Here is a 27,467-nt window from a genome sequence, read left to right as displayed (position 1 = left end):
CGTGAAGTAATTGGAGCCTTAAATAGGTCAATAATTCATAGCCTTGATTTTAATTAGATATTATTTATTGAGCAATGACAGCTTTTTTTATCCCACTAAAATTATTGGGGATCTAAAAGGGTCTCAATTCTAAACGTGTAAAAATAAGTCATACTTTATTTATTTTTTTTACTTTTAACAGTTAAGTATCTTGATCAACTTCAGATCTATCCGTCGATGTAAGTTTTTATATTTTTCCTTTTCAATTTGTTTGTCTTATTCCCTTTTTGTCATGTCGGGAACATTGCTTGTCGTGATCACAATATGCAGATGACAGCGGGAGGCAGTGTGCAGGTAAAAAGGTATCTAACGCTTGAACCAAAATTAAACAAAAGGGGAGTGCCGCTAAGAAAAGGCATTGAAGCTTAGGGAAGGCTACGCAGAACGAAACTAAAACTGAACTGGCTGCAAAGTAAACAAAAACAGAATGCTGGACGACAGCAAAGACTTACAGCGTGTGGAGCAGAGACTGCGTCCACAAAGTACATCCGTACATGACGTGACAATCAACAATGTCCCCACAAAGAAAGATAGCAACAACGTAAATAGTCTTGATTGCTAAAACAAAACAGGAAAAGCCACCAAAATAGGAGCGCAAGACAAGAATTAAAACACTACGCACAGGAAAACAGCCAAAAACTCCAAATAAGTCACGGCGTGATGTGACAGGTCGTGACAGTACACCTACTTCGAGACAAGAGCTATAGTTTTGCATGGTTGGTTATGGTTTAAAGTCATATCCAACACTTGCGAGAACAACTTTTTACTGTCAATATTGACTACTGAGTTTAATTTTTTAATGATTTCTGCTGGTTTTTTCAATGAAAAAAATGGGCCTTGGCTAAAAAAAAAGGTAGAAAAACACTGAGTTAAGCAGCCCTTGTTACTATAGCAACTTGTGTCCTGCTTCATTACTGGACGGCGTGGCGAAGTTGGTAGAGTGGCCGTGCCAGCAATCAGAGGGTTGCTGGTTACTGGGGTTCAATCCCCACCTTCTACCATCCTAGTCACGTCCGTTGTGTCCTTGGGCAAGACACTTCACCCTTGCTCCTGATGGGTGCTGGTTAGCTGCCTTGCATGGCAGCTCCCGCCATCAGTGTGTGAATGTGTGTGTGAATGGGTGAATGAGGAAATAGTGTCAAAGCGCTTTGAGTACCTTGAAGGTAGAAAAGCGCTATTCAAGTATAACCCATTTATCATTTATCATTTACTTAGCAGCAGTCATGTTACTTAACATCGCCCCCTAGTGGCCTGTATTTGAGAAATATTCAAACGCTACACATTATTTGTGTGTGTGTGTGTGTGCGAGTCACATGTTTGTCAGGAAAACACGCAATCATGCAGCCTCCTCCCTACATTCACGCCAACACCGCAAGTTCAGGAATGTTTTGCACGCTTATTTTGGACTTAGCCACACACACACACACACACACACACACACACACACACACACACACACACACACTTTATAATATTTAGTGTGTTTTTGGCGACTGGCAACATGACAGAAAGAAGATGTTAGCATCAAGTAAGCTGATGTACACTCCATGAACATGCAACCTGGTGGCGAATAAAAACAGGTTCTTACATTTTTGGTAAGCGGAATGTTCCGGATGCTTGTGGTTCTGACCAGTCCACTTAGTCGCCGCTGCCGGTGCCACCGACACAAATCTGGAAACAGGATGTACAAGCCCCGCCCCTCACATAGCTTAAGCCTGTCTCCCTATGCCGTGTTTACAGTATGAGCTGACCCCTGACCTCTGTGTCACGATGACATCACAACGCGGGCTGTGTCCTCCTGTCCACTCACACAATCCTCCAAATGTCATCTTTCATTTGCAGATGGGCGTGGACACGCCCACTGGGGGGGGGGGCGTGTCCTGTGAGGAGGGCAAGGAGGTTGTCGAAGAAGGAGAAGAGCTGACCAACAAGGAGAATACAATGAAAGGATTAAACGTGGATGCTTGATCTATTTGGTCCTCAACGACACATTTGAGGTAAGCCTGCCTACAAACGTCATGAAATGATCAAATCTAATATCAATGTTAGTATATTTATTATCAACTGCACATGAGTTATGTCATATTTTTATTGTCGTTGATTTTTATCGATACGATCAGTGTGCGTGAAGACAGAAAAACGTCCCATAACAATGTTCACCGACATTATGTGCGTGATGGCATTCACGGAACTCAGTGTTTTTTCACAAACTTTGTGTTCCCTGTAGAAAGTAGTACGTTGGCCACGCCCCCCTGCCATCAGGGGCAAAGAGAATCATAACACAAGATGGCATCCGGCCGTCTGCTGCTGCTGGTGACCTTTTTGCTTCCTGTCGCCGGGAGACAACCCGCCGCCTCTGACTCAGACTCAGGTGAGATGATCCAACCGTGACCAATGTTCCCTCGGATTTTTCACGCGTGTGTGAGCAAAGGCAAAAACTCCCTGAGCATTGGAGCACGTGTGAGCAACATCAGACGTGCACGCTGACTTAATAACAAGTTAAATGTTTGTTTTAATAATAATCAAATGACAGCAGTTATTTCTATCATATTTGTTTTCTAATACAAGTGTTCCCTCGCTACAACAGGGTTCACTTTACATGGCCTCGATGTTACACAGATTTTTTTTGTGTGTTTTTTTGAGTTCTTTCTTGCCCTGATGTGGGATCTGAGACGAGGATGTCGTTGTGGCTTGTGCAGCCCTTTGAGACACTCGTGATTTAGGGCTATATAAGTAAACATTGATTGATTGATTGTGTGTGTAATTTTTTACAGCGTATCTTCTACATGCCATGTGTCCTGTACAGTACAGAATGCATACTGTGGTGGGGGAAATAATCCTAAACAAGTTTTTAATATGGATGAGACAGGCTTATTTTGCAAACGAACACTATTAACTAGATCCACTATGGACTGGACTCTCACACTATTATGCTAGATCCACTATGGACTGGACTCTCACACTATTATGCTAGATCCACTATGGACTGGACTCTCACACTATTATGCTAGACCCACTATGGACTGGACTCTCACACTATTATGCTAGATCCACTATGGACTGGACTCTCACACTATTATGCTAGATCCACTATGGACTGGACTCTCACACTATTATGCTAGATCCACTATGGACTGGACTCTCACACTATTATGCTAGATCCACTATGGACTGGACTCTCACACTATTATGCTAGATCCACTATGGACTGGACTCTCACACTATTATGTAAGATCCAATATGGACTGGACTCTCACACTATTATGCTAGATCCACTATGGACTGGACTCTCACACTATTATGCTAGATCCACTATGGACTGGACTCTCACACTATTATGCTAGATCCACTATGGACTGGACTCTCACACTATTATGCTAGACCCACTATGGACTGGACTCTCACACTATTATGCTAGATCCACTATGGACTGGACTCTCACACTATTATGCTAGATCCACTATGGACTGGACTCTCACACTATTATGCTAGATCCACTATGGACTGGACTCTCACACTACTATGCTAGATCCACTATGGACTGGACTCTCACACTATTATGCTAGATCCACTATGGACTGGACTCTCACACTATTATGCTAGATCCACTATGGACTGGACTCTCACACTATTATGCTAGATCCACTATGGACTGGACTCTCACACTATTATGCTAGAAAGTAAACAAAAACAGAATGCTGGACAACAGCAAAGACTTACTGCGGAGCAAAGACAGCGTCCACAATGTACATCCGAACATGACATGACAATCAACAATGTCCCCACAAAGAAGGATAAAAAAAACTGAAATATTCTTGATTGCTAAAACAAAGTAGATGCGGGAAATATCGCTCAAAGGAAGACATGAAACTGCTACAGGAAAATACCAAAAAAAGAGAAAAAGCCACCAAAATAGGAGCGCAAGACAAGAACTAAAACACTACACACAGGAAAACAGCAAAAAAGTCCAAATAAGTCAGGGTGTGATGTGACAGGTGGTGACAGTACACCTACTTTGAGACAAGAGCTATAGTGATGCATGCTTGGTTATGCTTTAAAGTCATATCCAACAATTGCGACAACGACTTTTTACCGTTATTGAGTTTCGTTTTTTAGTGATTTCTGCTGGTGGTGTGACTCCGGATTTTTTCAAGGCAAAAAATGTGCCTTGGCTCAGAAAAGGTTGAAAAACACTGCTCTAGGGCAGTGGTCCCCAACCACCGATTGGTACCGGGCCGCACAAGAATTAAAAAAAAAAAAAAAAAATATATATATATATATATATATATATATATATATATATATATATATATATATATATATATATATATATATATTTTTTTTTTTTTTTTTTTTTTTAAATGAATCAACATAAAAAACACAATATATACATTCTATATCAATATAGATCAATACAGCCTGCAGGGATACAGTCCGTAAGCACACATGATTGTATTTATTTATGTAAAAAAAAAAAAAAAAAAAAAAAATTTTTTAAATACACCCCCTTGCCCCCCCACCGGTCCGTGGGACAAATTTTCAAGCGTTGACCGGTCCGCAGCTACAAAAAGGTTGGGGACCACTGCTCTAAGGTACAGCCCCCGCGCTCCTCTATTCATTCAGGAGTTCCCTAGTTAACATCACTGAGGCTGCTTCTGAAGGGAGGGGTCATGCAAGCAGCCCCAGTAGACACAATACGTGATTATTCAGAATGGAAATGTGCTGACACTCGTGATTTGGCCCTGTCTCTGTTTTGTCTGCGTTGAGATGCTCGGAAGTCCGTCCTTGGCTGTCAGCAGGCAGGGTCTGGAAACAAACTGCTGCTGCGAGACAACTCGAAATGGAAGATTACAAGTTGTGTGCCTTTGCACGGATAGAAAAGTACAACTTGAGCACAATAGATAATAACTATAGCAACGGCCTTTAAGCATAAGAGTTGTGTGATAACTTATACATAATTATTCTGGGCACCCCTGAGATAGAAGATTTTTACTGATGTTTTTGTGTGGTTACATCCGCATATCAACTGTTTTGCTGTGTGCAAGACGACGCTTTGACGTTTTGATTTTTCCAGTCGCCACGGGGACGTCCTCCGAAGACGAGTCTTCCTCCGAGGAGATGTCGACGAGCAGCGAACACCTGGCACATCAAGGTGAGCCATGTCCCTTCCGCTTACTCTGAATGCTCAAAACCAGATGGCTGCCCTTATACCCCCTCGCCAGCGATGGCGCCGCGGTGGACGTCCCCGGAAAAGATGGACCGAGAGCTGTACGTCCTTCCCGCCAGTGCCAGCGCGAAGCTCCGTTGCCCGGCGACGGGGAGTCCGCCGTTGCAGCTGCTCTGGTACAAGAACGGCAAAGACGTGCGTCAAGATCAAAGACTCGGCGGCTACAAGGTGATTTTTTGCCGATGAGTCGACATGACCGGTGTGGGCGGGGCTTAACCCTTGTGTAATGTTCATATTGTTGTTACTCAGCCAGCCAGTTTGTGGGTCTGATGGACCCGTTGCATTTTGTGGCTTTTAATGCCTCACAATCAAACACTTTTATGTTAAAATACTGAACAGATGTTTACCTTATCCCAATAAACATCTGTTCAGTATTTTAACATAAAAGTGTTTGATTGTGAGGCATTAAAAGCCACAAAATGCAACAAGTCCATCAGACCCACAAACGCTGGCTGAGTAACAACAATATGAACGTTGCACGGAAAATTTCTCTGCCAGTTTCTGCATCCCACAGGGATTCTTCTTTTGCGGTTTCCACACAAGGTTGCAACATTGTTTGTCAACACTGTCTGCTCTCATTTTCTCGCACATTTGACCCTCTGATGTTCTGTGTACCTACACACTGTCCTCCTCCTGTCTAGGCCTGCCGTGTGTGTGCGTGTGTGTGTGTGTGTTTGCTGTCCTTAAAAATGGCCAACTCGCATAACTTACTACTATGCGTGTATATGGTCAAATCTACCTAGCAACAGCGGTCGGTCCTCACAACTACAAAAGTGAAATGTTTTTTTTACTTTGTGTGTTTTGCATTCTAGAATAGAATGGACTTTATTGTCATTATATTTGCATATAACGAGATTAAGGACTCCAACTTAAGGTGCGGTAGTGGGAACAAATATGGGGTAAAAATAAATTACACAAGAGGTAATAAAGAAAAAAACTAACAATTGAAATAAACAGACTACTATCCAATAAAAATAATAAGCAATCCTGTACAATATACAAAACACTGTAGAAATACAATATACAGAACAAGACAAGAGTACCGGAGTAATGAATAACAATCAGTGTCAGATGTATTGCACTCGAAGGGTAATATTGCACAGTAGGGTATTTAGGGTAGGATATTGTATAGGGGTGAATTATTATTATAAGTTAGAGTTCAAGATGGTGACAGCTCTGGGAAAGAAGCTGTCTCTGAACCTGTTTGTTCTGGCTCTGATGCACCTGTAGCGCCTGCCCGATGGTAGCAGGTCGAACAGGCGGAAGCCAGGGTGTGTGCTGTCCTTGGTGATGCTTTTTGCTCTGTCGAGGCAATGGGGGTTGTGTAAATCCTTCAGGGAGGGGAGGGGGCAGCTGATGATTTTTTGTGCTGAAGTGAGGTTGCAACTCTCTACTCCCATCTAGTTCTAGATATATTTTTTTCATCATTCTAGCTCATACTTGCCAACCTTGAGACCTCCAATATCGGGAGGTGGGGGGTAGGGGGTGGGGGCGTGGTTATTTCCAACTAGAATTCACCAACTCGAGTATTTCATATACATTTCATATATATATATATATATATATATATATATATATATATATATATATATATATATATATATATATATATATATATATATATATATATATATATATATATATATATATATATATATATATATATATATATATATATATATTTGTATGAAATACTTGACTTTCAGTGAATACTAGCTATATATATATATATTTATTTTATTTACATATAAAAGAAATACTTGAATTTCAGTGTTCCAGTGGCTATCCATTAGATGGCAGTATTGTCCTGTTTAACTTCTCCGTTCAACTTGCAAGCGTATTTCTTCATCTTGCTCGTCGATGGCGTCGCCATGTCTGTAATTTCCTCGTTCTTCTGCTTCCTCTCCTTGTTGTGTGCGCAGTTGTGCACTCCACTCTCTAAAAGCCCTAGATGTTATGACGTCATTGGGCAGGCAAGCTGTTTTATTGTGGGAAAGCGGACGTGAGAACAGGCTGTCCCCACTCAGTCTCAGGTCCGCATTGAGCTGGAGGGGGCGTGGCCTCCAGCTCCGGCTGAATACCGGGAGTTTGTCGGGAGAAAATCTCTGACGGGAGGTTGTCGGGAGAGGCGCTGAATATCGGGATTCTCCCGCTAAAAACGGGAGGGTTGGCAAGTATGTTCTAGCTATAGTGAAAAGGGGGGCCCTCACAACCTACTGACCAAACGTGGGTCCACACAAGGTAGGCAAGACGTGTGTGTGTGTGTGTGTGTGTGTGTGTGGGTGTGGGTGGGTATGTGTGTGGGTGTGGGTGGTACACAGAACATCAATTTCCACACTTCTATTAGCCCTGGGTCCAGTGGACCCGGACATCTTATATGTAATAGAAATGTGTAGGGGGGGTGTATGGTGTATGGTCATTAAATATGTATTCTGATATATGTTCTTCACAGAAAATGAGCCAAAGCCAGTTTGAAAAATGTATTAATTGTATCATTTTTCTTTTGATAAAAATCGAAAACGGGTCCCACAGACCCGAACACCACACAAGGGTTAACCACACACGTGTCTGGTGCTTCCAGATCAGAAACCACGCGTGGACGCTGAAATTGGACTCGCTGGTTCCGTCCGACCGAGGCAACTACACGTGCGTGGTGGAGAACGAGCACGGCAGCATCCGACACATGTACCGACTGGACATCATCGGTAAGAGCCCGCCTCCATGTGACCACGCCTCTTTGGTAACGTGGACGCTCTCGGGCCACAGAGCGCCCCGCCTCCAGACCCCTCCTCCAGGCCGGCATGCCGGCCAATCAGACGGCGGTGGTCGGCAGCGACGTGGCGTTCACGTGCCGCGTCTTCAGCGATGCGCAGCCTCACGTGCAGTGGGTCAAACATGGCCGCCGGCCCGACGGAAGCCCGAGCAGACTCGTCGTCAAGGTTACACGAGGACAGTTTGCGAGCTCGTTGGCTCATCGTAACGACAAGCTTCATGTGTTGTTTTTTGTCAGACGGTGAACTTGAACACAACCGAAGAAAACATGGAGGTTCTCACTCTAAAGAACATAAGCACCGCCGACGCCGCCGAGTACACGTGTGTGGCGACTAACTCCATTGGTGTCACGCAACACTCAGCCTGGCTCACGGTGCTCAAAGGTAGATAGCAGGCTCCACCTCTTGATGGAATCAACATGCCGCTAGCATCAATAACGTTAATGTTAAAGTTAATGTTAAAGTTAAGTTAAAGTACCAATGATTGTCACACACACACTAAGTGTGGTGAAATTTGTCCTCTGCATTTGACCCATCCCCTTGTTCCACCCCCCGGGAGGTGAGGGGAGCAGTGGGCAGCAGCGGTGGCCACGCTTGGGAATCATTTTTGGTGATTTAACCCCCAATTCCGACCCTTGATGCTGAGTGCCAAGCAGGGAGGTAATGGGTCCCATTTTTATAGTCTTTGGTATGACTCGTCCTGGGTTTGAACTCACAACCTACCCATCTCAGGGCGGATACTAACCACTAGGCCACTGAGTAGGATTGCTAACAATGCTAAAGCACCGAGCATAATCAATGTAGCGTCGGTCATGCTGCTAGCGTAGCTGACGTAGCAACGCTAATGGTGCTAGCATTGCTAATGGTGCTAACAATGCTAAAGTACAGAGCACAGTCGATGTAGCATCGTTCATACTGTTAGCATAGCTGATGTAGCAATGATATAGTGCTAGCATTGCTAATGTAGCATCGCTAATGGTGCTAACAATGCTAAAGCACCGAGCATAGTCGGTGTAGCATCGTTCATGCGGCTAGCATAGCCAACATAGCATCGTTAATGCTGCTAGCATGGCCGATGTAGCGTCGTCAATGCTGCTAGCATAGCCAATGTAGCATCGTCAATGCTGCGAGCATAGCCGATGTAGAATCGTTAATACCGCTACAATAGCCAACTTAGCATTGTTCATGCGGCTAGCATTGGTAATGTAGTATGGATAAAGGTGCTAACAATGCCAAGCACCTAGCATAGACAATGTTGCATGGTTAATGCTGCTAGCATAGCCAATGTAGCGTCGTTCATGCCGCCAGCATAGCTGATGTAGCATCGCTAATGGTGCTAGCATTGTTAATGTAACATCGCTAATGGTGCTAACAATGCTTAAGCGCCAAGCATAGCCAATGTAGAATCGTTCATGCTGCTAGCATAATTAACTTAGCATTGTTCATGCTGCTAGCATAGCCAATGTAGTATTGTTAATGCTGCTAGTATAGCCAATCAATGCTAACATTGATAATGTAGCATTGCTAACGGTGCGCTGTGATGAATTAAGAGCAGGAAGATGACATCTTTTGTACCTGCTGATTGGTCTCTTGTCTCCGAATTAGATCCGCCTCCTGCCCCGCCCTCCTCCTCCAACTATCTGCTGACCTTCCTCTACTGTCTGGGCTTCTTCATCCTCATCACCCTGGTCTTCACGGCTGTCATCTGCAAGTTCTGCTCCGTCCCCAGGAAGAGGGCGGTCAGCAGCCAGCTGGCGGTCCACAAGCTGGCAAAGAGCGTCGCCCTGAAAAGACAGGTGACGTCGGCGCGAGCAGCGTCTCGCTAGCACGCCATGCTAACAGCCTGCAATCCCCCCGCAGGTGTCCCTGCCGTCCTCGTCCCCCTGGCAGTCCAAGAGGCCTCAGTTCACCGGCCAGCAGGTTCCCTACGACCCTCGGTGGGAAATTGTCCGCGACAGGTAAACAACCAGCCCCGACGCCATATTTGAGCAGGCGCTCTAAGGAATGGGCGGAGCCAGTGAGGTGTGTTTACATGTTGTCAGGCTGGTGCTGGGCAAGCCGCTGGGGGAGGGCTGCTTCGGACAGGTGGCCTTGGCGGAGGTCGTCGGCATGGACGAGGAGCGGCCGGCGTGTGTCACCAAGGTGGCGGTGAAGATGCTTAAAGGTGATGTAGCCGTCTCGCTTCCTTCCGTTTGTCAGCCGTAGCTGACTTCCACTTCCTGTTGTGCGCAGCGGACGCTGGCGAGAAGGACCGACTCGACCTCGTCTCAGAGATGGAAATGATGAAGACAATCGGTCGTCACAAGAACATCATCAACCTGATCGGCGCCTGCACGCGTGATGGTGAGCCATCCGCACGCTCGGCCCCCCCCGCCCCCCGCCGCACATCAGCTGAACGCCGCCCGGGTTTGTCGCAGGCCCGCTGTACGTGGTGGTGGAGTACGCCGCGCTGGGGAACCTCAGAGAGTATCTACGTGCTCGTCGGCCTCCCGCCTCCGAGTACTCGGGCAAGGCGGCGCCGGGAGGCGTGGAGCTACGAGAGCTGGTGTCGGCGGCGTACCAGGTGGCCCGAGGAATGTCCTACCTGGCGTCCAAGAAGGTGAGACTGCGTACTCAGAGTGGTGTATTAAAGAGAGTACGGCCCACTCGTTTTCAGACCATCTCCTTAATGAGAAAAGGCACTCACATGACTACAGGGTGCCATGACTGTTACTCAGTGGCGGGCTGTGCGTTTCCCACCTAGGCCTTCAAGGTCAGGGGTGGGGGGTGGGGGTGGTTGGGGGCGTGGTTATTTACAGCTAGAATTCACCAACTGGAGTATTTCATATATATATATATATATATGTCTGTATGTATGTATGTATGTACCGGTATATATATATATATATATGTATGTATGTATGTATGTATGTATGTATGTATATATATATATGTATATATATATATATATATATATATATATATATATATATATATATATATATATATATATATATATATATATATATATATATATATATATATATATGTCTTAATTAGATTATCCAAAAAATAGTGCTCGATACCGTGGTAGAGCGTAATATGTATGTGTGGGAAAAAAATCACAAGACTATTTCATCTCTACAGGCCTGTTTCATGAGGGATTTCCTCAATCCTCCTGAGGATTGAGGAAATCCCTCATGAAACAGGCCTGTAGAGATGAAATAGTCTTGTGATTTTTTTCCCACACATACATATATATATATATATATATATATATATATATATATATATATATATATATATATGTGTGTATGAAATACTTGACTTTCAGTGAATTCTTTCAGAAATCCACTTGTTACGGCGGTCAACGTTATGCACCGAGGAGCGGGAAAAAACATGATTCAATCTGTTTCTTCTTCGGTAGTTGCTCCAGGTCTTTCCGGTGCACTGCTGTCGATATAGTGCCTCTATAGACTAGACTAGACTTCCTTTTTATTGTCATTCAAATTTGAACTTTACAGCACAGATAAGAACGGAACTTTGTTACATAAGCTCATCGTAGTGCAGGATAAAAAAAAGCAATAAGGTGCATATATAAATAAATAAATATATATAAATATATATATATAAAATAAATAAATATATATGAATATATATAAATAGATTACTGTACAGATAAATATATTGCACTTTCTCACATGCGTCCACATTTATGGATGTATGTTATATTGTCTTTTTTATTCCAGCGAGTTAATCCATTTTGGGGGGAGTTGAGGGGATAATTTAATTTAATTATGATGCGCATATATAGTGTATAGTGTATATAGTGGTGCAACGCTGCAACTGCAGTTAAAATACGTAGATGCAGCAGAGGGCCATCAATCGCTCAATCAACACAGCCGGAGCTTTACGCCGTGTTGAGCGATATCAATCGCTCTGGCTGGGGGCGGCACAAAATTAGCTGGAGGCGGCCGCCACGCAATTTTGAACGCAGGAAAAACAATCCAACAAAAGTCACAATTTCCCTTTGATTGTTGGTCCAAAGCTCATGAACATTTTGGCAAAATGAGCGTAATATGTTTGTTTTTTTGGTCGTTTTTTTACGTTTATATCGCTGTCGGGTGCGTGTTGGAGTGCCTGCTGGTCAGGAAACACTGCATGAATGTAGCAGCAGAGTGGGTCAAATAAATGGTAAATGGGTTATACTTGTTTAGCGCTTTTCTACCTTCAAGGGGCTCAAAGTGATTTGACACTATTTCCACATTCAACCCATTCACACACACATTCACACACACTGATGGTGGGAGCTGCCATGCAAGGCCCTAACCACGACCCATCAGGAGCAAGGGTGAAGTGTCTTGCTCAAGGACACAACGGACGTGACGAGGTTGGTAGAAGGTGGGGATTGAACCAGTAACCCTTAGGTTGCTGGGACGGCCACTCTCCCAACTGCGCCACACCGTCCCCAAATACAACCACAAAACTCTACTGTCACAAAATAAAAGCATGTTTTATTGGAGTATGTTTAGAACTATCTATAGACATATTATTCTGGTTTGTTTCGGCAGAAAAACTAACATCAAAACTAGAGATATTATCGGCCGATAAATGCTTTAAAATGTAATATCGGAAATTATCGGTATAGTTTTCAAAAAGTAAAATGTATAACTTTTTATAACGCCGCTGTGTACACGGAAAAAAACCTTGAAGGCACTGCCTTTGCGTGCCGGCCTAATCACATAATATGTACAGCTTTTGACACACTCACAAGTGAATGCCAAGCATACTTGGTCAACAGCCATACAGGTCACACTGAGGATGGCTGTATAACACTGTTACAAATATGCGCCACACTGTGAACCCACACCAAACAAGAATGACAAACACATTTCGGGAGAACATCCGCACCGTAACACAACATAAACACAACAGACCAAATACCCAGAACCCCTTGCAGCACTAACTCTTCCGGGACGCTACAATATACATCCCCCACCCCACCTCAACCTCCTCATGCTCTCTCAGGGAGAGCATGTCCCAAATTCCAAGCTGCTGTTTTGAAGCATGCTAAAAAAAATAATGCACTTTGTGACTTCAATAATAAATATGGCAGTGCCATGTTGGTATTTTTTTCCATAATTTGAGTTGAAGTTGTTCTCTTATTTTGGAAAACCTAGTTACATCCAGTGGGGCATCACAACAAAATTAGGCATAATAATGTGTTAATTCCACGACTGTATATATCGGTTGGTATCGGTAATTAAGAGTTGGACAATATCGGATATCGGCAAAAAAAGCCATTATCGGACAACTCTAATCAAAACGACACCAATTGCATGCACAGCCGCACAGGTCCTTGGTAGCAAACATGGCGTCTGTTGTTTAGTTGGCCTCACTCTCTTTATACAAGACTCTGGGCTTAATGCCAAGTGAGCGCCCCCCTTTGGCCAACCCTTCAAACACTCGTCTCACTCAGTGCGTCCACCGAGATCTGGCGGCCCGCAACGTGCTGGTCACCCACGACAACGTGATGAAGATCGCCGACTTTGGCCTGGCCAGAGACGTGCACCACGTGGACTACTACAAGAAGACCACCAACGTAAGATGAAACGGTCCAGAACCTTCCGCCAGTGAAATGGTCCAGTAAAGTTGTCTTTCTGTTCCTCAGGGTCTGTTGCCCGTCAAGTGGACCGCACCCGAAGCGCTGTTTGACCGCGTCTACACGCACCAAAGTGACGTGTGAGTCTGCGCCTTAGCATGCTAACCTACAAGAGTAACGCCCTCTAGTGGACATGGTCTTATAGTGGCTGTGGTGTTTCATGTCCACCATAAGACCATGTCCACCGTGGTCTTTATATAGGTAATGTGGTTTCCACGTCTACTATTGTACAAGTGGTCTTCTTATAGTGGACTTGGTCTTCCTATAAGATAAATGGTATTTCATTGTCCACTCTGGTGGACATGGTCTTTCTATGTTCAATACAGTATAGTGGACCTGGTCTTATAAGAAACATGGTCTTTTCATGTCTTCTGTAGTGGACTTGGTCTTCCTATAAGATAAATGGTATTTAATTTTCCACTCTAGTGGATGTGGTCTTTCTATGTTCAATACAGTATAGTGGACCTGGTCTTATAAGAGACATGGTCTTTTCATGTCTTCTGTAGTGGACGTGGTCTTCCTATAAGGTAAATGGTATTTCAATGTCCACTCTGGTGGACGTGGTCTTTCTATGTTCAATACCAGTGGACCTGGTCTTATAAGAGACATGGTCTTTTCATGTCTTCTGTAGTGGACGTGGTCTTCCTATAAGATAAATGGTATTTCCTTTTCCACTCTAGTGGACGTGGTCTCTCTATGTTCAATATAGTATAGTGGACCTGGTCTTATAAGTGACATGGTCGTTTCATGTCTTCTGTAGTGGATATGGTCTTCCTATGGGATAAATGGTATTTAATTGTCCACTCTAGTGGACGTGGTCTCTCTATGTCCGATACAGTATAGTGGACCTGGTCTTATAAGAGACATGGTCTTTTCATGTCTTCTGTAGTGGACGTGGTCTTCCTATAAGGTAAATGGTATTTCAATGTCCACTCTTGTGGACGTGGTCTCTCTATGTTCAATACCAGTGGACCTGGTCTTATAAGAGACATGGTCTTTTCATGTCTTCTGTAGTGGACTTGGTCTTCCTATAAGATAAATGGTATTTCCTTTTCCACTCTAGTGGACGTGGTCTTTCTAAGAGACATGGTCTTTTCATGTCTTCTGTAGTGGACGTGGTCTTCCTATAAGATAAATGGTATTTCAGTGTCCACTCTGGTGGATGTGGTCTTTCTATGTTCAATACCAGTGGACCTGGTCTTATAAGAGACATGGTCTTTTCATGTCTTCTGTAGTGGACCTGGTCTTATAAGAGACATGATCTTTTCAAGTCTTCTGTAGTGGACGTGGTCTTCTTATAATAGAGATGGTCTTTCTGTCCTTTATAGTGGACCTGGTCTTCGTGTAGTGGATGTGGCTTTCCATGTCCGCTATAGTCGGCGGGGTCTTTCTATGATAGACATGGTCTTTCTTTGTCCAATATAGTGGACGTGGTCTTTGTATAGTGAAAGTGGTTTTTCTTTGTCTACTATAGTGGATTTGGTCTTCTTCTGTTTTTTCGTGGGTGTGTTTTTTCACTGTCGTGGACATTCCAGTGTTAAAGTGGTCTCGTATGGCACAGGTGGTCTTACGGGGTCCTGCTTTGGGAGATTTTCACCCTGGGAGGTTCTCCTTATCCCGGCGTTCCTGTTGAGAAACTCTTCAAGCTCCTGAAGGAAGGTCACCGCATGGAAAAACCTTTGGCGTGCACGCACGAGATGTGAGTACACACGCACACACACACACACACACACACACACACACACACACACACACACACACACACACACACACACACACACACACACACACACACACACACACACACACAGATCTAAAAGAAGGAAACACCACACTAAATCGTTTGTGTAGACTGATAGTCTTCCAGGTCTTGGTGATGCTCAAATGTTGAAAGGGGTAACTGAAGACTGAAATGTTTCTTGAACTCTGTCTGTCTACATTAAGCCGGATAACTCCTTAAACGAATAATTATTTAGCCTAAGCCCTGTGTCAGCCACACTAAACCGTCGTTTAAGGTGCCCCTCCTTGGATAATTTTTTACCAGGGTAAGTGCGCCGTGTATTTCTTGAATCTCCGGCTCTTAGCTTTGTATGGACTCATTGATAGTTTACAAACTGAGTTCCGAAAGGAAGTGACGCCAGAAAGACCGCGCCCCACACAGGAAGTGACGTCAGAAAAAATGTGCCACAGCCAGCTTCATAACAAGCTGTATCGTAACACGAAGGTAAGCACTGAAAAGATGGCGACGAGTCATCCAGACATGCCCGTGTTTCTCCTTCTTCTACATGTACAAACGCTTGTGGGAATCACACATGAATACCTTAAGAGAAGAAAACACGCGATTGCAGCTATTTGAGATACAGCACATCTCAGACGGCAACATAGCAATGTTGAGCCACGGTTTTGGATAAGGCCTGAAGAAACGGCAGCCTGGTGGGATATTTTTGTCAACGAGTGTGTTGTGCTCGCGGAACGGCAAGAGGACTTTCCAATGTCCAGGTCAGCTGTGATTCTACTTAGCGAAAAACTTCATTTGTCGAAGGGGAGACAACGAGAATGTGGGCTCCCGTGGACGAGGGAGTACTACAGAAAACAGTGAATGCATGTAGACTGGCAAAGCAGACTATCAGTTATTGTCCACGATGTATGTCGAGCGATTACTCAACGTCTAGTTTTGTACTCCATAACTATTGTGAAGCCATGAAGGGGTTGCAGCCGTCAAGTACGACCACCAATTTCAGCCTACAAGCACAGTGTCCTGACCACATATGTAGATGTTGACTTAGTATGTTGTTGACTTTGTATGTTGTTGACTTAGCATGTTGTTGACTTAGCATGTTGTTGACTTAGTATGTTGTTCACTTAGTATGTTGTTAACTTAGTATGTTGTTGACTTAGTATGTTGTTGACTTAGTATGTTGTTGGCTTAGTATGTTGTTAACTTAGTATGTTGTTGATTTAGTATGTTGTTGACTTAGTATGTTGTTGACTTAGTATATTGTTGACTTAGTATATTGTTGACTCAGTATGTTGTTGACTTAGTATGTTGTTAACTTAGTATATTGTTGATTTAGTATGTTGTTGACTTAGTATGTTGTTAACTTAGTATATTGTTGACTTAGTATATTGTTGACTTAGTATGTTGTTGACTCAGTATGTTGTTGACTCAGTATGTTGTTGACTTAGTATGTTGTTGACTTAGTATGTTGTTGACTTAGTATGTTGTTAACTTAGTATGTTGTTGACTTAGTATGCTGTTGACTTAGTATGCTGTTGACTTCGTATGCTGTTGACTTAGCAAGTTGTTGACTTAGCATGTTGTTGACTTAGTATGTTAACTTAGTATGTTGTTGACTTAGTATGTTGTTGACTTAGTATGTTGTTGACTTAGCATGTTGTTGACTTAGCATGTTGTTAACTTAGTATGTTGTTGACTTAGCATGTTGTTGACTTAGTATATTGTTCACTTAGTATATTGTTGACTTAGTATGTTGTTAACTTAGTATGTTGTTGACTTATGTTGTTGACTTAGCATGTTGTTGACTTATGTTGTTGACTTAGCATGTGGTTGACTTAGTATGTTGTTGAATTAGCATGTTGTTGACTTAGTATGTTGTTAACTTAGTATGTTGTTAACTTAGTATGTTGTTGACTTATTATGTTGTTGACTTAGTATGTTAACATAGTATGTTGTTAACTTAGTATGTTGTTGACTTAGTATGTTGTTGACTTATTATGTTGTTGACTTATTATGTTGTTAACTTAGTATGTTGTTGACTTAGCATGTTGTTGACTTAGTATGTTGTTGACTTAGTATATTGTTGATTTAGTATGTTGTTAACTTACTATGTTGTTGACTTATGTTGTTGACTTAGCATGTTGTTGACTTAGTATGTTGTTAACTTAGTATGTTTTTGACTTAGTATGTTGTTAACTTAGTATGTTGTTGACTTAGCATGTTGTTAACTTAGTATGTTGTTGACTTAGTATGTTGTTAACTTAGTATGTTGTTGACTTAGTATGTTGTTGACTTATTATGTTGTTAAGTTATTATGTTGTTAACTTAGTATGTTGTTGACTTAGCATGTTGTTGACTTAGTATGTTGTTGACTTAGTATGTTGTTAACTTAGTATGTTGTTGACTTATGTTGTTGACTTAGCATGTTGTTGACTTAGCATGTTGTTGACTTAGTATGTTGTTGACTTAGCATGTTGTTAACTTAGTATGTTGTTGACTTAGTATGTTGTTAACTTAGTATGTTTTTGACTTAGCATGTTGTTAACTTAGTATGTTGTTGACTTATGTTGTTGACTTAGCATGTTGTTGACTTAGCATGTTGTTGACTTAGTATGTTGTTGACTTAGTATGTTGTTAACTTAGTATGTTTTTGACTTAGTATGTTGTTAACTTAGTATGTTGTTGACTTAGCATGTTGTTAACTTAGTATGTTGTTAACTTAGTATGTTGTTGACTTAGTATGTTGTTGACTTATTATGTTGTTAACTTATCATGTTGTTGACTTAGTATGTTGTTGACTTATTATGTTGCTAACTTAGCATGTTGTTGACTTAGTATGTTGTTAACTTAGTATGTTGTTGACTTAGTATATTGTTGACTTAGTATGTTGTTGACTTAGTATGTTGTTGCTTAGTATATTGTTGACTTATTGATTGTTGTAAAATGTTCTTTATCACATTGTTTACTTCCACACGTCCATTCAAGGTATGATTCATGTATGATGTCTCCGGTGTGATTCACTACTAACAGCTGCTGATGGTGAGGCAAGCAAGGTTTACTGTTAAGAGAAATGTGGCAATAGGCTACATTGAAACACAGGGTAAAAATAACACTTACAGGTCAGAGGTGACTATACATACAGTAAATATATATATATATATATATATATATATATATATATATATATATATATATATATATATATATATATATATATATATATATATATATATATATATATATATATATATATATATATATACAGTATATATATATATATATATACAGTATATATATATATATATATATACAGTATATATATATATATATATATATATATATACGTACAGTATATATGTGTGTGTGTGTGTGTGTGTGTGTGTGTGTGTGTGTGTGTGTGTGTGTGTGTGTGTATATACAGTGGGGCAAAAAAGTATTTAGTCAGCCACCCATTGATTGTCAATGGGTGGCTGACTAAATACTTTTTTGCCCCACTGTATATATACAATCGTGGTCAAAAGTTGACATACACTTGTGAAGGACATAATGTCATGGCTGTGTTGAGTTTCCAATAATTTCTGCAACTCTTATTTTTGTGTGTGATTGGAGCACATACTTGTTGGTCACAAAAAACATTCATGAAGTTTGCTTCTTTTATGAATTTATTATGGGTGTACTGAAAATGTGAGCAAATGTGCTGGGTCAAAACTATACATACAGCAATGTTAATATTTGCTTACATGTCCCTTGGCAAGTTTCACCGCAATAAGGCGCTTTTGGTAGTCATCCACAAGCTTCTGCTTGAATTTATGACCACTCCTCTTGACAAAATTGGTGCAGTTCAGCTAAATGTGTTGCTTTTCTGACATGGACTTGTTTTTTTCAGCATTGTCCACACGTTTAAGTCAGGACTTTGGGAAGGCCATTCTAAAACCTTCATTCTAGCCTGATTTAGCCATTCCTTTACCACTTTTGACCTGTGTTTGGGGTCATTGTCCTGTTGGAACACCCAACTGCACCCAAGACCCAAACTCTAGGCTGATGATTTTAGCTTGTCCTGAAGAATTTGGAGGTAATCCTCCTTTTTCGTTGTCCCATTTACTCTCTGTAAAGCAGCAGTTCCATTGGCTTAATACTACCACCACCATGCTTGACAGTAGGCATGGTGTTCCTGGGATTAAAGGCCTCCCTTTTTCTCCTCCAAACATATTGCTGGGTATTGTGGCCGAACAGCTCAATTTTGTTTCATCTGACCCCAGAACTTTCCTCCAGAAGGTCTTATCTTTGTCCATGTGATGTCAGATGACACAAAAATGTAGCTGTTTGCATCTTCCCATTCCACGTCTGGCATCTTTCCCCCAAACATTGTCTCATTCCACAGGAAGAGTTCGAATAGGGAAAAGTTATTTTGCCAGTAGATGCACCCACCTGACATTGATTACGGAAGCTCCACACCTTTTTAGAAGTGTAGAAGTGAAAGGTGAAAGAAGAAGAGTGCAGTTGCTTCTTTCCAGCATTGATCATCATGACACTAAAACAAGACGTGTACATCTTTGGCAGCTACGTCATGATGCGAGACTGCTGGCACGCCGTCCCGTCCTGTCGGCCCACTTTCCAGAGGCTGGTGGAAGATCTGGACGGAACGCTAGCTCTGGTAGCTAATCAGGTAACCCCCTAGGAGGCGCCATCACATTCATTCTTCTAGAAGACCAGTTAGCATCATTAATGCTGCTAACCTTGCTAATGTTGTTGCAAGGCTGGTCTTGCTAACACTGCTAATTAGTGATGTGCGATACCACAGATTTTCTTTCCGATACAATACGGAGTAAAATTCAGGCTTATTTATTATATATTGTTTATCATACAGTATTTATTATTGTTATCATTAATGTATTAGTAATGTATTTATTATTATATTTATTTATTTGGAACTTTGAAGTATATTGAGGCATTGGCGTGAATAACGATATAGCTAAGCTAAAACAACCAAAAAAAACAGGTCAAAATTATACAAGGCACAAAAGGGTGTTTCAAACCATAACAAAAGGAAATAAGTAACTTTCAGGTTCAAACCCCGATGACATCTATTAAACAGACAAGAAGCAAGGAATTAAACAGAGACAGGATTCAATTTGGCTCATGAAGAGAAACGTCTGGGCTGTACTCTTGTACCGTCTTCCACCACGCTCTGACAAAATGGTTGCATGCCTCCTCTTTTATTTGGACTTTCCCTGATTACATAGCAACAGCTGTTTCTAAGGGGAGATGGGGTCGTAAAAAGCTGTTGCACTCGGTCACAAAACAGTTCAAAGAAAAGATGCCTGGAGCTTGCGTCAGGTCCTGCTTCCTCTCCGCTTTGTAGATCTCGGGTCAAGACAAGATCTTCCTGTGGATCACAATAGATCAAAAAAACCGACACCTTCATGTCGCTACCCATTATACACAGTGGAGTTTTACAAGCCTTTTGCTTGGTAAGATCAAAGACAGCTTTTGTCTCCTCGCCGGGAACTCATGGGAACAGAAAGTTTTGTGATAACTTACATACAATTATTCTGACAGTAACATAAAAGAGCGTTAAATTAAATGAATTAATAAGAAACTACTACTAGAAAAAAAGTAACATGCAGATGTTAACGTGAAAATACTGAACACATTGTAAATAAAAGCATTCAACATTAACACATTGCCTCCATTTAATTACTTTTTCACACTGTGTTCCTGTTAATGATTCACATGATCTCAGATCAATCAAAAGTATCGATATTTTGATTTGAGAATCGATACTAGAGCAGACAGATCTGGTATCGGCGATATCGATCTTTCAGTATCGATCCGCACATTGCTCCTGCTAATATTGCTAGCATTGCTTATGGCGGGCTAATATTGCTAGCTCCTAGCACTGCTAATGTTGCTGGCGTCGCTAATGCTACTAACACTGCTAGCATTACTGATGCTAAGCTAACTGTGCTATCACCTCTAACGCTACCAGCATGTCCCAAGGTTTGTTTACGTTAGCATCACGCGTGATCAAGTAGCTAACGTTCAACTCCTCCTTCAGGACTATCTGGACTTGTCCCTCAGCCACAACCCTCTGCTTGGCTCCTCCCACTGGACCCGGGCGACGTAGACGCCATCTTTGTTGTCTATAATGGCAATGTTGTAAATAAGTGTCAATATGAGGAAGAGACGTGTCAATCAAATGTTTTCTGTCTTGTTGGTGAGAGTTTGATTGACAGGGAACAGAAAACACGCTTGATGCTTCAAACTTTTAATTTATGCAAATGAGGTCACATAAAGGCTCTAAAAAGACGCTCCGTGTCCGGCACGAAGGCGTCCTCGAGAAAATAAATATCTGGATTCCTTCTTCTACTGGTGGCCGCTTGGCCCCGCCTCCTGGCCCTGCAGCGAGCGCTTCTTGGCAAAGAGGTGGGTGGGGTCGCGACCGTGGAAGCCGGGCTGGACGTTGAAGACGGGAACGTTCCTCCAGCTGGCCGGGTTGCTGAAGGTGGCGGCGGCCTGGCCGGCGGCGCACTCTTTGTTCTGGACCAGCTGGAGGAAGGTCTCCATGTCGGGCCCCAAACGGTCCAGCAGGCCACCTCGCACCGCCGCCACCGTCTGCTCGTCGCACGCCTGCAGCGTCTGCAGCAGCGTGCTGTAGTACCTGGACGCAGCAGGGGTCGGAGGTCAATAAGAGTAGTCTTCATTGACTGGGGGGCGTGTCCTTACCTGTTTGGGAAGTGGGCGGGCACCTGCACCACCTCCCCGAAGGCGTCCGGGTTGGTGCGAGCGACCGTGCAGATGTCCAGGCTGCTGAAGCACTCCTCCTCCACCTGAGGCACGCAAACACAAGTCAGTCAGGGGGGCGGGGTTTGAGGGCGGAGCCTAAACGTGTCCCTCCCGCTGACCTCAGCGATCATCCTCTGGAAGATGTTGCATCGGCGGATGGTTTGGAAAACCTTGTTGCCGATTCCCTGAGCGATGCACTGCAGACTCTTCTTGACAAAGGTTTTACCCTGCAAACATACACATTTTTACATCTAATCCCTCTTTTTTATCTCTGTGAAAATATAAACAAATATTTGTAGTTTTTTCCGACCTACAATGTGTGGTAAAGTCGTGATCCGTCTCTTCGCCATACCTGCCAACAACTACGCTTTTTCCGTAATGAGTACGCTTTTTGATAATCCAGTGGTGAAAACTACAGTTTTTCATTAAAAATGATTAACTTAAAAATGGAAGCTATGTAGAGAAGCAACTCCACGGGCAGGGGACAACATATACGGGAAACATCAGTGATGATTGGTTGGTTTACGTGTAAGAACACCCATGATTGGTTGTTTGTTTACTATGATGAGTCACGATTGGTTAAGATTAGGGCAAAACATTAGGGACAGGCCAATCAGAGGCAAGATAGGGCGGGTCATGGAAGCCGGAAGTGAAATCACAACAGACATTCTAAATGACGACGAGAGAGTCGGAGAGGAGAAGAGGGAATATTCAAGCGGGTGATTTATATATTAATAAACAAGTGGAAGATGGCGGATGGATTCTCTTCCTTAGATGTTTCTTTTAGCGATAGGAGTCCCACAATGTGTCTACTTGGCCACATTTGGACGAATGTATGCGTCTGGATAAAACCATGGCCAACACATTCATCGGTCCGCGTACATTCATTCTATTTCCAATTCTGAAACGCAAATCAAAAAACAAAGATAGGACCGCTTTTTCGATTTTAATTAAATATGGCAGATTTTTAAACAAACAAAAAAGGGTTGATATTCTTTAAAATATTGCCATAAAATTGGATTTTGTGCTGTTTTTCTTTGGATTTTTATTTTTCTAGATAAACACAAAAATCCATTATATGTTCATCCAAAATGCATGTTTATCTGTGTGATGACAAATTGAACAGGAAGCAGTATTTTAGCATTTTCCTTGGCGTTTAGCTTGTTTTTAGCATAACAGTAACATCTCCATCGTCTGCCGGTGGTTTGGCTTTAAGCGGGAATATGTTGAACAGACAACCGTAATATGTCAAGTGTGGGGAAAAAGCGTTGCTACAAAAAGTAGCAGCACTACTAATATGTACCATCATTTGAAAAGTCACCCGCTAGAGCAGGGGTGCCCACACTCTTTCTGCAGGCGAGCTACTTTTCAATAGATCAAGTCGTGGGGATCTACCTCATTCATATATATAATTTAGATTTACTTATTTATGAAAGATATGTTTTTATTAACAAGTTAAAGATAATGCAAGCATGTTTAACACATAGTTAATATTGTTAATAAGTTAAAGGTGTTTAATGATATTACAAGCATGTTTAACACATATACTTAATATTGTTAATCAGTTAAAGGTGTTTAATGATAATACAAGCATGTTTAACACATACAGTTAATATTGTTAACAAGTTAAAGGTATTTAAAGATAATGCAAGCATGTTTAACACAGTTAATATTGTTAATAAGTTAAAGGTGTTTAATGATATTACAAGCATGTTTAACACATATAGTTAATAAGTTAAAGGTGTTTAATGATAATACAAACATGTTTAACACATACAGATAATATTGTTAACAAGTTAAAGGTGTTTAATAATAATACAAGCATGTTTAACACATGCAGTTAATATTGTTAACAAGTCCTTCTACCATCCTAGTCACGTCCGTTGTGTCCTTGGGCAAGACACTTCACCCTTGCTCCTGATGGCTGCTGGTTAGCGCCTTGCATGGCAGCTCCCTCCATCAGTGTGTGAATGTGTGTGTGAATGGGTGAATGTGGAATTACTGTCAAAGCGCTTTGAGTACCTTGAAGGTAGAAAAGCGCTATACAAGTATAACCCATTTATCATTTATCATTTATCTTTGTTCAGCAGGAGTCCTATTGTCGTTTTAAAAAGTGTCATTAAATAGTTGTCTAACTTTTGTTTCAGAAATTAAAATTTAAAAAAATGGCCCAAAATTTGTTTTTTGATTGGCATTAGAGAATTTGAAGTAGAATGACCAAAAGGTAAATATGCTAAAAACTAAAGCTAAAATACTGCTTCCTGTTCAATTTGTCATCACACATGCATTTTTGCATTTTGAATGAACATAAATTAGATTTTTGTGTTTATCTAGAAAAATACAAATCCATAAAAGGAAAACAGCACAAAATCTAATTTTATGGCAATATTTAATAACTTTTTTGTTTGTTTTAAAATCTGCCATATTTAATAAAAATCGAAAAAACAGCCCTAATTTTGCGTTTCAGAATTGGAAATGGAATGAACAGAAGGTACACGGACCTTCATTTGAGTTGTTTACTGGAATACACATTTAAGAACACATGATTGTGGCAGACATGTTTGCTACAGTATAGCCATAAAAGTAAAACAGCACAAAATCTAATTTTATGGCAATATTTAATAACTTATTTGTTTGTTTTAAAATCTGCCATATTTAATAAAAATCGAAAAACAGCCCTAATTTAGGGTTTCAGAATTGGAAATGGAATGAACAGAAGGTACACGGACCTTCATTTTAGTTGTTTACTGGAATACACATTTAAGAACACATGATTGTGGCAGACATGTTTGCTACAGTATAGCCTGTCTAAATGCTAATAGCTGACATTTTGTTCGTTATTTCTACTCTTTATATTTTGACATTAAATAGTTGAATCATTTTGAAACATAAACAACACGACTGCAAGATATTTGTTATTTCATGCTATAAATCACAAATGTCTATTCAGATAAAGGAAGTTAGCTAATGGAATAAACATTGTTTGTACTCTTTTTGATTTTTGCATTGGCAGACAGGGTCTATAAAATCCAATGCAGAATCCACTAAAGCAGAAACAAAAAGGAAAATGCAAGCTGCTCAGAAATTTGCCAGCAAGGCTCATGTCAGAGCCATCAAAGCAAAAATGCCAAAGTAATTTGTAAATAATGTCAATAACTAGATGGACCATCTGTGGCTGTGAAGTGAACACTAGTAAGATTTTAAATACTGTATAGAGTAGGCTAACCCATGTGGTTCCTGTGGATGTGAACATAATTAATGTAGTGACTAAATAACATAGTGACTGAAACACACATAGTGATTAATTTGGATGAATGTATTTATGTCAACTCTGTTGATCCTTTTTCAATTCTTTAACCACTAAAACATAATTTTTGCATGTTCAATTGCTGAAAAACCAGGAGCCTCAGGGGTGGGTTGCCCCCCTAATCCCCCCACCAGGGCACTGCCCTGGCCAGACCCCCGGTTTATTTTCGGTCTTTTTCATTAAGTTCAAATCACATGGCTGTAAAGACGAGTACAGTCTACGATAACACCAGAAATAAATGCTAGTTTTGTTGCCAGTCGTTTTTTTGATAAAGAAAGAATGACTAAAAGGATTGAGTAAATCTCTAGAATGAAATAAATAAAAGTACAAAACAATATTATGAAAGAAAAAAATATATGTTAATACTACCTCTAAAGGCTTAAGTGGCCACATGCGTGGACAGCACCTTTTAGCTCTTATTTCCAAAATTGTGTACACTACTGAATTGGGGTCTTATGGCCCTTATGTGGACACTTATACTGCCATCTGGTGGTGTCAGAAGAGTATAACATACAATGGAATTTGGAAAAAAAAAGTGTAAAAATAAGAATTAGTATGTCACTAAACATGAAGTACACGTTTGTGTACTTATGGACTAAGTACATCATATCAAAAGATGATTCTTTTTATTCTAATTAGGGTCCAATAAGCCCAAATAGCAAAGAGAAATAAAAAAAAGCATGTGAACAAACAGCTTGGGCCTTAAGAGGTTAATTAATAACAGATGTGTTTTAAATGTAAAAAATGTTCGCCTTTTTAAAGAAAACATGCTTCATAGCAAATACTGTGATGATGTCATATTGACCACGCCCCCTCCACCACAGGTATCTTGGCAATTTAGTGGAAACCCTGTAATCTACTTGTTAATATCTGGTTACTTTCTGTCGTATTATGTTTCTATCTAAAATATAATGAGCACTTATTCTTCTGTGGTGAGTTTTTGGGCAATGTTACAATTGTGGGTATCCATCCAATTCCAGGTAGTTACTGAGGCAATATTGTTCATACCAACGCTGATACTGATCATTGAATGATTCATTTTTCATCACAATTATAATCACACAAAAACTTTAAAAAAATGTAAAAGACCCTATTAAGTTCAGCTAGCGGACATTCTGTACGCTCAAAGACACGCCCACCTCCGTGTTGAACGTCGCCGCCGTGTGGAGGAAGAGCTCGCAGATCTCGTGCATCCCGTCCGTGTCGCACGTGGAGTTTTCCAGACAGGAGAAGAAGCCGCAGCCCACCGCCACGGCGCCGTTCAGGCATCGCGCCACGTCGGCTGCGTCAGCGCCGCAAAAAAACACAATACGCAATTTTTTTAGTTTAACTTCAAACGCACCAAAAACCTCCTTGGACCTTCGCGTCGGATTCAATGAAAAATAGAAAGGAGATGAAGTAATATTAAGTGTTCTCACCCGGGCTGTTGGAGGAGAAGCGGGCCCTGCGGGGGGCGGCCGCCTCGGGTAAGAGGTCGAAGCAGGAGGCCGAGGCGAGCACCAGGACCAGCAGCGGCGCGGCGTAGGAGGCTGACATCTTCATGAGGAGGATGGTTGCGATGAGGTGGTCTTGATGTACGCCCAGTCTTTATAGGGGGGGTCCGCTGGCCCTCCACCAATCACAGCGCAGCGCTGGCGGGTAATTGCTGACGTTACGGGACGGAAGAATGTTCGTGAGGGGAGATTGGGAACTTCCACGTCGTTGGGATTCTGCTCACGTCCGTGTGTGTGTGTGTGTGTGTGTGTGTGTGTGTGTGTGTGTGTGTGTGTGTGTGTGTGTGTGTGTGTGCGTGTACTAGAGCAGAACCACATGCTCACTCAACACCAACACAGACCTCAATTATAAACTATAACATTTACACTAGTAAACGAATACAGTGTTTTTCAACCTTTTTTGAGCCAAGGCACATTTTTTGCGTTGAAAAACTCCAGAGGCACACCACCAGCAGACATCATTAA

The 27,467-nt window shown here is 41.7% G+C and overlaps 2 protein-coding genes across 2 annotated transcripts; one reads left to right on the top strand and one right to left on the bottom strand.

Moving 5' to 3' along the window:
• Nucleotides 1–1,896: 1,896 nt before the first annotated feature.
• Nucleotides 1,897–21,884, top strand: fgfr1b (fibroblast growth factor receptor 1b). The gene is made up of 17 exons (XM_062030855.1): nucleotides 1,897–2,036; nucleotides 2,267–2,410; nucleotides 5,114–5,191; nucleotides 5,262–5,434; nucleotides 7,848–7,971; nucleotides 8,033–8,205; nucleotides 8,277–8,421; nucleotides 9,643–9,833; nucleotides 9,898–9,995; nucleotides 10,080–10,201; nucleotides 10,270–10,380; nucleotides 10,455–10,636; nucleotides 13,496–13,618; nucleotides 13,688–13,758; nucleotides 15,240–15,377; nucleotides 19,977–20,082; nucleotides 21,475–21,884. The coding sequence occupies exons 2-17, from the start codon at nucleotides 2,326–2,328 to the stop codon at nucleotides 21,541–21,543; spliced, it is 1,989 nt and encodes a 662-aa protein (XP_061886839.1). The 5' UTR covers nucleotides 1,897–2,036; nucleotides 2,267–2,325; the 3' UTR covers nucleotides 21,544–21,884.
• Nucleotides 21,681–27,045, bottom strand: stc1l (stanniocalcin 1, like). The gene is made up of 5 exons (XM_062032050.1): nucleotides 26,928–27,045; nucleotides 26,649–26,791; nucleotides 22,322–22,429; nucleotides 22,143–22,246; nucleotides 21,681–22,077 (listed from the first exon to the last, which is right to left on the bottom strand). The coding sequence occupies exons 1-5, from the start codon at nucleotides 27,043–27,045 to the stop codon at nucleotides 21,783–21,785; spliced, it is 768 nt and encodes a 255-aa protein (XP_061888034.1). The 3' UTR covers nucleotides 21,681–21,782.
• Nucleotides 27,046–27,467: the final 422 nt, after the last annotated feature.

Source organism: Entelurus aequoreus, linkage group LG21 (genome assembly GCF_033978785.1).
Source record: "Entelurus aequoreus isolate RoL-2023_Sb linkage group LG21, RoL_Eaeq_v1.1, whole genome shotgun sequence".
NCBI classification, from domain to species: Eukaryota; Metazoa; Chordata; class Actinopteri; order Syngnathiformes; family Syngnathidae; genus Entelurus; species Entelurus aequoreus.
This window is presented reverse-complemented; position numbering and strand designations above follow the sequence as displayed.